The sequence below is a fragment of the Sciurus carolinensis genome, chromosome 5 (assembly GCF_902686445.1).
Source record: "Sciurus carolinensis chromosome 5, mSciCar1.2, whole genome shotgun sequence".
Classification (NCBI taxonomy): domain Eukaryota; kingdom Metazoa; phylum Chordata; class Mammalia; order Rodentia; family Sciuridae; genus Sciurus; species Sciurus carolinensis.
Window position 1 is genome coordinate 86,419,928 of NC_062217.1, and position 12,423 is coordinate 86,432,350.

At 33.6% G+C, this 12,423-nt stretch overlaps 1 protein-coding gene across 9 annotated transcripts in view; it reads right to left on the reverse strand.

Annotated features, from left to right (window-relative positions):
* Positions 1–7,994: 7,994 nt before the first annotated feature.
* The window catches only part of Zmym2 (zinc finger MYM-type containing 2), a 91,545-nt gene continuing 87,116 nt past the window's right edge, over positions 7,995–12,423 (reverse strand). For all 9 annotated transcript variants that reach the window (XM_047553024.1, XM_047553022.1, XM_047553025.1 and 6 more), the window contains 4 exons: positions 12,073–12,187; positions 11,086–11,337; positions 10,529–10,649; positions 7,995–8,861 (listed from right to left, as the gene is read on the reverse strand). In XM_047553024.1, coding sequence (XP_047408980.1) covers positions 8,669–8,861; positions 10,529–10,649; positions 11,086–11,337; positions 12,073–12,187 — 681 coding nt within the window. In that variant the 3' untranslated portion in view covers positions 7,995–8,668. The remainder of the gene's footprint in view (positions 8,862–10,528; positions 10,650–11,085; positions 11,338–12,072; positions 12,188–12,423) is intronic.

Here is a 12,423-nt window from a genome sequence, read left to right on the forward strand (position 1 = left end):
AGTAGAAGTCCTAGATGAAATGCAAATGTTTAAATCCTAAGGTTGTTAGTGGTATTATTCATCAGCAGGAACTGTGATGTATCTGAATTTCTGAATTTATCATATTCTACTGAACCAGTAGTGTCAACGGTGAACTTTATTCACCCTGTAAGGGTCCATGAAACTTCACCAGTCAGTTCCATGGGCTTAGCAGTAGTTGTTTCATTGCAATGTTTTGAGTTTAGGACCAAGACTAAACTCAGTATGGGGAAAACACACATAATCATTAGTATTGAACAGTATTGAACATAATCATTAGTATTTTCTCAGTGTGGGGAAAATACACATAATCATTAGTATTGAACACTAAATAGCTTTGGAAATGTTTCTTAATGAACTGATCCTAAAATTGCAAGGCAAAACAGTATTTACATACAAAACATACTGCAATAATTTCCAACAACTAGTGTTGCTTCGATCACCATCACAAGTTACACCAAGCTGTGTACACACTTCTCATGTTGTTGAAAGTTAAAAGCAGTAACACCATTTCTGCACATTGGCAGTAGATATATTTTCCAGTCTCATATTACATTTTCAACATTGTATTTTAAAGTTCAGTGCATGGGTAAAAGAATTTCTATATTTCAAAGTCCAGTTATTGTGCAACCGAGATTTTCATCTCAGTTGGAAGTGGTAAATCTGCAACATGACATACTTGAAGGCAAACAGCAATAAAGGAACCTAATAGAATTGTACAAATGCCTTCCAAGAGAATATGCTTGATTAAACTCAAATGCACAAGGTTTGGTAAGTTTTCAGTAGTATCTACCTATTAGTAGAGATTGTGTGTGTGTGTGTGTTTGTGTGTATGAGTGTGTATGTACTAGGGGACTGTACCAGAGCTATATCTCCAACCCTTATTTGAGACAGGGTCTCACAAAATTTCTGAGGCTGGCTTTGAACTTGGGATCCCTTTGTCTTAGCCTCCAGAGCTGCTGGGATTACAAGCACCACTGTGCCAGGCTTTAAGTCATTTTCAAGGAAGAAATAAATAAAACCTAACAGAAAAACACCTGCCATTAATCTTGATGATCGTAGCTACTTACTAGCTTTGAGCCCCAATTAAGCAAATCAACACTCCCCCAAAAGGCATTCCATCTCATTAGCCCTGTATTTTTAAAAAATTGTACTCAACATTACTGTATTTTGAATTTTGTCAATAAAAATTTTGTGTAGATTTCTTTCTTCTTAAGTAACTACATGATATCCTTGAAGTTACCCCTTGGTCCCAAAGCCGAATATATTGACACTCTTGTCCTTTACAGAAAGTTTCCTGAGCCCTGACCTTACACATGGGAAGTGTTAGACTTGAAGAAAGATGCACACAACAGTTCTCAGCTGCGAACACACAAGTGGGGTAGGCAGGGCAAGTATGACTATTACTGACTCTCCTTAGAGCCATTTCCACTTATCTGCTTTTTAGCTTCCAAGATTTTGCTGCAAGCTCATTTATGCATCATAGGTCGTATTTCCAATGGTTTCTTTATTTTGTTTCAGCACATGCTTACTAAATGTTTGTTCTATCACTAAGAGGTTCATGAGCACATATGGGCTTTGAGGCAAAACAATGTTGACCATAGCTCTGCTGTTTACTATTATGTGTGACTCCAGGCATGGACTGATCTTTAAATTGGGGATAATACCAACAGTATCTCACAGGCTGGCACACAGAAAACACTACAATAATTGCTCTTATTCCCACAGTAACTCTTGCAGGAGTGGGGGGAACCTCAAACTTAGGGCAAACAGTCAGAAATAAATTTGTTCATATAGTCCACCCACCAACTTTGGCTAGGCACTTAGCTGTTATGGCAAAATGAAAAGCATGTATCGTCACAGTTCTTAACTCTCTGAAACACAATGTTGATACAATAAAGTGGTATCTGGAAACAAAAGAGGCACAAATTAACCCCAAACTTTTCCAGTGGGGAGTTTCTATTACAAAGTCTGCCAGGGGAAGGCTTTCAAACTTTAAAAATCATAAAAGTATATTTTATATTTGCCACCCATTGCATATGAGTATAAAACAAGTTTGATGAAAACACCTTTATTACATTCTATTCCATGCTATTCTATTTTTCATTTAAAAACTGTGGACTGGGCTGGGGTTGTAGCTTAGTGGTAGAGCACATGCCTGGCTTGTGTGAGGCACTGGGTTCAATTCTCAGCACCACCTACAAATAAATAAAAATAAAGTTCCCTTGACAACTAAAAAAAATTTTTTTTTAATACTGGGGACTGATTTTTGGACCGTACAGGTCATCTTGAATTCGCCCAGACCTATTAAACCAGTTTCCAGGGAGCAGATCAGAAATTTACAGCTTAACAAATTTCACAGGTGTTAGAAATGTTTATACATTAAGCAACTACAAACTATCAAGCCCTGTATCCCAATCCCCTTGATTATCACAAATGGCAGATTGAGGAACTCTAGAGGAACCAGTGTCGGGGGCAAGTCAGAAAAAAGACCCACACACAATCAAACAGAAGAGACAAGTGCTCAGAGGGACACTAAAAAATAGGTACTTTTTCATGCATCATAGATCATATCTCCAACAGTTTGTTTTCAAAGTTCTTGGACTTAAGAGGTACTTATGACCACTGACTCATTCAATGAGCATATCAACACCTAGGGTGTGCTAGAAACTTTTCTAGGTACTTAGAAAACAGCAAGGGGGAAAAAAACCCTCTACATTGTATTCTAATAAAATATTTTTTCTTGAAATGTGCCTGGTTAAAAACTGAATGGACAAACACCAATTATTAACCTCAAAAGATTGAGAGCCTTCCATGTGGTAGATATTCATTGCTATTTTTCAATACTCAATCTATCTGCCTTCCTAAAGTAGCTGGTATTTCCCCCTTGCCAGAACAGAAAACAGATTAGTAATAGAGAAATCTGCAAACACAGTCTTGAGCCAAAGCTTTTTCAAGTTCTTGATAAGATAGTTTTACTTTAAAACACAAATTGTACTCAATAAGGCCAATCTTATTCTGACTTCCCACATTTTTCTCTCCAGCTGGACTATGGCCTTTAGAGGAAGGGCTGAGTCTAATGTTCTAATGTGTTCCCAACACCTAGGTTCAGTGGCTAGGAGGATAATCAATCTGTTGATGAATAAGTGACTGTAACTCTTAGTAATGGTGTACCATATTTATGTAGAATACTTATGCTTCGAATGCTGAGGCAAGATGGAAGTAAAAGAAAGCAAGTTATTTTTAAGTTTTCAGAATTCAATGATGGTTCTGCAACTGTTACTTGTATTTATATGTGTTCTAAGCATCTCATGCATTTTTTTCTTAAAATCTAATATGCAAATTTTATAAAAGAAACCTTTCAATTACTTCTAAGCAATGAAAACTAAGCAATGAAAAAAAGAGAAAAACTGGTAAATATTTTATTAAGGGAAAATACTACATCTATTCAGTTTCTTATACAGATCAGCAATTCCTTGTCAGTAGTTTTGAATTTAAAAAAAAAAAACTCTGAAAACTTATTTTTCTCCTAAGTTTGTGACAAAAACTGACCTGCATGAGGTAAAGCAGTTTACTCCAGTTACTGTCCAATTTATAACTGCAGAAATAATTTTATTATGGGGTGCTGCCCCAGATGCCATGGAGAGTTTTATGTAATCTACAATGTACATTTCATCTTTGAAAAAGAGAAAATTCTGAATTCCAAAACCCCCAAGGATTTCAGATAAAGGATTATAGTATGCTTACAGCATGAAACATTTGAAACCTTGTGTTGTGTGCTGTTGCCACCTGCTGGCATGAATTTAGAACTGTGTAATCAAAAGGGAAAGGATTTATCTTGCATATGGGTTAAGAGGAGCACACCCATGACTTAGAAAATAGTTACTTAAATTGCTATGAAAACAAAAAATTCTTAGATGAAGTTAAAAAAAAAAAAAAAAATCGAACCTTGTGCATTCCACCCATTCTACATAACCTAGAAGTTGGATCACACATTTTGATTCAACATAGTTGAATACCTTTTAGACTTACCTCTAACATCTGGAGAGAGTATTCTAGTCCACCCTTTGGGTGCCATTTTTAACTACGCATGCATCGAACTGGGCTGAAAGCCAGTGATAAGAACTGATGCCATCAAAACAGTACCATCAAAATAATCAGAAATGGTAGTTGAAAGAAATCTCATTTTACATACTCACAGGTAGTAGTAATCCTTTCTCCAAAACCTACTCTAGACCATAATAATAATAGCCTTTTGGAATACTTCTGAGTGTCCACAACATTCTCTATTCTAAATTATCATGTTCCCTAGGTGTTAAGTGTATGGTTTATCTTGTTCATACTGCCCCTAAAGAAGTAAGTCTGGGACAGTAATGTCTTCTCAAGCTTTTACTTTCTCTTTTTCCCTAACTACCATGGAGAGCAGCAGTTCTTTGGCACACAGGAAAAACGCAGCAAATATTAAAGTTTTGTGATAATTTCTGTATGCTAAGTTTAATTATACAGAGTTACCTGAGTTGGAATTTAAAAATTAGGTCTGACAAGCTCAGTATTAAGGCTGTTTTAGAAAAGATCTTTCCCCTCTTCAAGAAAATGTGTTTCTAAATAAATCACAAGGATTCATACATAAATCGGTAAAGTTTACTATTGACCGTGCTTAATTTGAACTCCAGAATCAGCAATTAAGGCAATACTATCATTTTACATATGAAGAAATTGAGGCCCAGACAGAATAAAGAACCTAAGTTTTGAAAAGAGCTGTAATTGTTCTTGTTACTATAATACAACAGAAAATACTCTTAGGATTTACATCTCCTGTCAACAATACACAAGGGTCTCTGGCCCTCTCTTCAAGTCTGTTAATACAGGTTAAGCATCCTTTATCTGAAATGCATGGAACCAGAAGTGTTACAGATTTGGGATTTTGGAACATTTGCATAGACTTGAATGATTAAGCCAAGTATGTTGGCACTCAGAAAGTTTTGGATTTTAGAGCATTTCAGATTTCATATTTTCTAATAAGGGATGCTCAACTTGTATTTTATTCACATATTAAATCTTAGTTTCTCTTTTTCTCTTTCAAAAGTCTAATTTACAAACTTTAAAACACTCAGTAATAAATTAGGGCACCACCTGCCTTGATTTTAGGGATGACATTTTCCTTTCTCTTTCATTACAAGGTGGGGGAATGACAGCCACTTTTTGAGGTATCACTCTAAAACCTAAGTTCCAAGTGAAGAAAAAAACAAAACAAAACAAAAAAAAACCCTAAAAACTGGAACACCACTATGGGCATTTCTATTCCCAACCCAGAATGATGCAGCTAACCTGCTCTGGATATCAGCTTCTAAACTGGTAAGATTTTGTTAGTGTAGTATGATATACCCAGAAACAACGCAAAAGTTCTTGAATACTTAAAAATAGCATTTAAATTGGTCTAATCCCAAGGAAACAGTAGAATGGAATAAATGAAATTCAGAATCTTCTCCAAAAATGAATGAGGGGCTTATGGGGGGGATACAAAAGTAGTATAACTTAAAGAAACTTCCTCTTCAAAAATACTTTCATGTACACTTTCAGGACTATTTAGTTTGAGGGGAGCAAGAAGATTATCCTATAGTCAATATTAGCTTAAAACATAACTGGTATATGTATAACAATACATTTTGGAAATAAGTGGAAAAATAAAAATGCAAATGTTTATAGTGATTTCAGATTGCAAGATATTTAAGATCTCAGATTAAATAGACCCACATTAGAGTAATACAAACCAAAACTTGAATATTTCTGATTTCTTGATTACTGTAGTCCCTAATACTATGTATAAATAAGTTACTCCCATACGCAAATCACAACTGGTGGGGGCAAAGGAAATTCCATCAGAAAAAGTAATAAATTTGAATCCATGGTACAATATTCATCCTCCTATTTCAAAGTTAAACACACTGGGAACAACTCCATTTAGTAAAAGAAAAACATGAATTACTTCTTAATCAAAAAGTATTTTTTACGGGGGAAAAAAAGTTGAGTTTGTTGCCTTAAAAAAAAAAAAAAAAAAACCTTTTAATATCTTATGTTCCTACTACAGAAGAAAAGTCTTTAAAAACCTGTTAGTGAAGATTCAATCTGCTTAGGAACCCACCTCCCTCAATATGGCTGATCACTTTTTCACTAAATGATTTTAAGTGGAAAAAAATCCTTCTTCAGAACAGAAAAATATAGCATTTTCAATAGACATCTCAAGACAATAAAGTTATATTTACAGGCTGCTATCAATAATCAGAAATCACCAAGAAGCAAAAATAAACTATAATTTCATTGTCCCTTTTCTCAGCAGTCAGGTATGACCACACAAACTAAGGAGATCCAGGAATCAATGAAATATGTTCTGGGTAAAATAAATTTCCCAGAACAAATAATTCTCATAAAATATTTTTTTTCTTTTCCCCCTGAGAATCAAGTTAATCTATCATTGGAATGCAATCGAGACAAAGACAAGATCTAAATCCTTTATCATGCCAAGATCAAAATTATGTAGACATTTCCACTTAGGAAAGCTAAAATGTACAAATGAAGAAAATGTAAATAGCAAAAGACACAGTGCTTAATAGCAGTACCATGGCAGGAATTTGTGGTATTTGGTAAATTATACAAGAAATGACAATTGGGAAAAAGTTTATTGCTCTTGATGGAATATAGCACCACTTTGAAGATTAAAAGATGGTTAGTAGTAACCACCTTTTAATCAACAATATGCATTTATAGGAAAAGTGCTTAAAGAAGTAGTTCTGGAAAAAGTTGGAGGAAATTTTTTGTAATATATATTTTAAATGTTACCCACTTATCTTCATTAGACAACTGGCAATCTATTTTAGTAAAGTAACTTATATCAGATTTGCTACTGTCTGATTATCACTCAACAAATATAAAATCGAGGGACTGAAAAGTTATCCAAATTATAAAACAAGTTAGAACATTATAAAGTAAGTTTATGCCAAAAATATTTTAGATAATTATTGCTTAAATATACAGTGACTATACCTGTGAAATTTTCCAAATAGTAATTGGGAAAATTTCCTTAGTGTGCTAATATTTATCCTAAAAGAGAGAAATATCTAAGGATGTATAGATACTGCCTATGCACTGTGGAAAACAGCCCAATTTCCCCCTAAACAATTTTTAAAAACTAATGTCACCATGGTGATTCAGGATTTAGAAACAAGAAATTAACATGATTACACACATGCTATACAAATCAGCCAAATGACTTCTTTATGATAATTTGCAGCTAGCACTTTACTCAGTCTTTAGAAAGTAGGATTTTAAGTAAACTTCCTTATTCTAAAATAAAAGGTCTGAACAGATAAATTGCTATGCAGAAGCACAATTTTTTTTTAAATGCAATCTTCTATAAGAAGTAAAGTTTAAAAAGCCAAACAATCTAACATCGAGCATGATTTCTCTGAGACAGACTTTATCCAGTTTTTCTTTACTCTTCACTCATCTGAAATAATCAGAATTACTACACTGGTAATCATCATAGTAAAAGGTAACACTATCTTATTTGACTATTTTAAGAGTGGCATTTCTAAAAATAATTTTACTCAATGTATGCATCAGTCATATTTGGAAGCAGGCACAAGAATTCTAATAAAATTGGTAAAGGTTTAGAGTACTTCACAGGTAATATTGCAGCATGATCTATATCCTTAAGGAGAAGGGGAAGAAAAAAAAAATCAAAACTCTATCAATGAAGGGAATTTCATTATGATTGGCATAGAAAAAGAAAAGAGAATCTTATACTTTCAACAGACATTTTTACAAAGAAAAATGTCTTAATGATCTTGCTTTCAACTTACAGTCATTTTATATATATATATATATATATATACACACACACATATATATACATATACATATATATATATATTTTTTTTTTTTTTAAATTGGGGTGATGCAGAAAGCCACAAAATGAGAAAAGGACACTAAGGTTTTAATAAGGGGAACAAAAAGTTGTTTTCACCAGTATAGATTCACATTACAGTACACCAATATTGACAGCATTCTCTTGTCTATTTTTGGTACAGAAGATGGTATCTCTCTACATAACCTTGTAAGGCTTCAGTAACTAAAACATAAAACAAACAAACAAAAACCCCCCAAAACAAAACAAAACCCAGCCTATTAGTTTACAGTTTATTTTAAAAATTCTGAAAGACACTGCAAGTTCTAAACTTTTAGTAGTGCTACCCATACACAACCATCTGGTCAAGAACCCAGTAAAAGCGCCCCTTTTTGAGGAAGCTTTGCGACAGTAGAGTTGTGCAATATGGATGTTTCTTACTACAAGAAAAAAATTATACATGGCACATTCTCATTCGTATTTTGTAATGTAAAAAGTTACAAACATACCTAATCAAATAAATAATAAAAAAAGGATTTGAATGTATTTGTTAAGTATTCTAAAACCACTACATAGAATAATGGCAACTTTCACTCACAGATTATTTACATGGTAATACCCAGTGTGGGTATACTGCTACAAAACTCAAAACAGAAGGAGTAAACTTGAAATGTTTTCCATAATGAAGATCTAGCAGCATGACTATCTAATGCTGTTTTATCCCGATTGCTTCTGAAACATTCCTTTTTAGTCTGTGTCTTCATCCAGTTCATAATTGTCTTTATCATAAATATCTTTTACTAGAAGAACCCGTACGAGCATATTTTCCAAGGTGTTTCGGTCCAGGGAAGTAGATGTATACCAGACAGGGCTATCTGTAGAACTAGAGCATTCTGGTTGCAAATAAAAAACATCCATTCTCTGATTAAGATTCTGTGGACTTTGGGGGAAAGGAGAGAAAAGGTCAATTTCATAAAATTTATAAAAATTCCCTATTACTTTCTGTTCAAAAATTATTTAGAACTCAGAAATCATATTATTTAAGACACCTTTTTTTTAATCATTTCTTAATGGTGACAATTATAATTTGAAGATGCATCAATTTAAACATTTACCCAGTTTCAGAGATAGTGAAATGTGAAAAGTATGTCAGAATTAATGAATATGGCAACACATAATAAAAATGCTTACAGAGCAGATAAAATGTAAAGGACCAAAGAGATAAGAATAAGACACGTTTCCACCTAATAAATAATATCACAGGATGACAATGATCCTGTTGCAACTCAACAGAGCTACCCTTAAGCCATGGTCAGAAATACTTCTATCATCCTATAGGTGATATTAATGTTTCTGTAAGTTCTTGAGAGCCATCCTGGGAAATTAACTATGAATTATAAAGTTGTTTTTGTAAGGAAGTACATTCTGAATTCATGCTAATCTTATGAAAATGAGAAAATGCTTACTTAAAACAATGAATAAGCATAAAATAATCTATGGTTCCTAAACATTTTTAAAACGTTTAAATGCCAGCTGGTTTCTGAAGAAAAAACAGCAGCAGTTTTTGAAAAGTATAGTACTTTCAGAAAACTACTGGTCTCTCAAAAGTAAACTACTTTCAGAACTCTACTATATCCTTTAGAACTTACTAATGGGCTATTTTCTCTTAAATATAAGTACTTCATTTTCATCTCCAATCACTTCTCATTTATTTTTTTCTTTGTGGTACAGGAATGCAGGGGTACTCTGTCAGATATATAGTTATCTGGCTTTCTAGGTCTAACAGCAGAACCAAGTACATGCAATAAGAGATTTGAGATATTTTTTATCTGACCCTTTACAGAAAAAGTTGTTCCACTGCTTCCTCAATTTTTTTAAAGAGGACAACAATAATTTTTTTAGTACAGAGTGTTTTACAGCAGCTCAATTCACAATAGCTAAACTATGGAACCAACATAGATGCCCTTCAACAGATTAATGTATAAAGAAAATGTGGTACACATACACAATGAACTATTATTCAGCCTTAAAGAAGAAGGCAATTATGGCATTTGCCAGTAAATGAATGGAACTGGAGAATACCATGCTAAGTGAAATAAGCCAATCCCCCCTAAAAAAACAATGTTTTCTCTGATAAGCAGATGCTGATGCATAGTGGTGGGTGGGTAGGGAAGAATGAAGGCACTTTGGATTATGCAGAGGGGAGTGAAGGGAGAGGTAGGACAGTGGGGATGGGAAGAATGGTAGAATGAGATAGGCATTATTATCCTGTATACATGTATGATTGCACTACTGGTGTGACTCAGCACATGTGAACGAAAAGTTATGCTCCATTTATGTACAATGTATGAAAATGCATTCTACCATCATGTATAATCAATTAGAAAGAACAACAACAAGCACATACATATGCCTGAATCCTAAGGTATAATGATAAGCTGGGTATTTCACAATAATAGGACTCAAAGCTTATAACTGAATGAACTTAAGTATAAGCCAGAAGAGAGATCTAAAAAAGGATAGGGGGGGAAATATCATCTCTTGGTCATGTTAAATTCAACCAACTTACACTACTATCTTTAAAAGCTAAGTCTCATTAAAACTCACCTTTTAGACAAGTAGCATTCAAACATTTTCACAGGACATCTAGAAGGATTGGACGTGTTTTCCATTTGCTCAAACACTGGCTCATCATCTTCATGTTTTCTTTTTCCAGTAGTAATTTTATCTTAAAAAATAAAAAGTAAACCACCTAAAGCCAACCTTGAAGGAAAGATAGTACTAGTCACTCCTAGCATCTGTTTTAGTTAGATGGAAATAGATGCCCTTTATTATTCTATGTTGTGGATTCTGGTAATGCATAATTTTTCAAACAAAAGGAACTGAGACATTATAAGACTTCATAATTTGTCTTGTTTTATGAAAATGACAGTCTTGAGGTTCTCAATGAGTGACACAAAGTAAGATTTGAGTATCCCCACCACAGAAAATCTCAAAATAAAAATCTGTTACACTGGGGTTGGGGTTGGGGTTGTAGCTTAAGAGTGCTTGCCTAGCACGTGGAGGCAAGGGGTTCAATTCTCAGCACCGCATATAAACAAATTAATAAAATAAAGGTCTATCAACAACTAAAAAAATATTTTTAAAAAAATCTGTTACACTACCTTCATTATCTGTTCCACATAAGGAAGATACTTGGTATCGAAGACATGCTTTGTTTTCCATTGTTAAAGGATTTTTTTTCCAATGCCTAAACACAGTGCCAAAGGAAAGTCTTAAGTGTTGTTCCACTGTTTTGAGGCCAAAATACTTAGTGTTAAAGTAGAACAGGGTATTCAAAAGAGCTACTGGAGAGTGTGATCCTAGTTGTTTTATCCTCCAGAGATAGTCTTCTTCAACTCGAGAGAATATTGACCCTTAAATAGAAAGAACTACTTTAAAAAGAAGTATCATAAATAAAACCATGTACATTTAATCATCCAGAAATAAAGTTAATTTAAAACAAATCTATACCAAATTTCCATTCACAACAGATCAACCAGAATGAATTTCAGAATTACCCATGTAACTCTTTAGTAACACACAGATTGGGAAACACAGCAATCTATGAAGCCATCACCTCTAAAATAAGGGACTGGACATCTGCTTCTGCCCTATGGTAGGGCAAGCAGATAATGGTCAGAAAATAATTTAAATATGTGAAATGCTTGGGGGAAAAAAGATGATTTCCATATACATACACATTTTCCTCACATCACAGTGGTAAAGGAGAAATTTACCTCTCCACTGTAGGGTTTTAGACACAAACATTCAGTTTCATAAAGTAGGTCACATTCTTAAAGAGTTTGTCATAAACACTACTGACCATATTCATTTCTTTCAACAAGAAATGAACAGGCTTGGGGTTGTGGCTCAGTCATAGAGTGCTCGTCTAGCATGTGTGAGGCATTGGGTTTAATCCTCAGCACCACATACATACAAACATAAACCTAAATAACTTCTTTTTAAAAAAAGAAATGAACAGATAAGCTCATGAGTAAATGCTCTAAAAATGTCATCTAATTTATTTCCTAATTATTTTAAACATAGTTTCTGTAAAAATAACAATCCCTGTATCAAGTTATCAATACCTATACTTAAAGTAACATTACCATCTGGGAGTATGCTTGGTTGCCAACTCCGGAGTATTTTATTCAATTCTTGCTCAAACATCTGGTATCCTGGATCAATAAATATGTTGTCCTTTCGATTACTACCACACAAGTACTTAAAAAAAATAAGCAGAATATATTACACTTTGTATTTCTTAAGAAAAAATAAACAAAAGCACGTATAAGAAAAGCAAGCATATTAATAAAACATGAAAGATTACTAGCATCATGTGTATATGTACAAATCACAAGGAATCATAAATTATCAATTAATCTGTTGCTTAAAACATTCAAAGTTAAAATACACAGTCCAGAATCCCAAGTGTTAAAAAAAAAAGATAAGAAATCTTT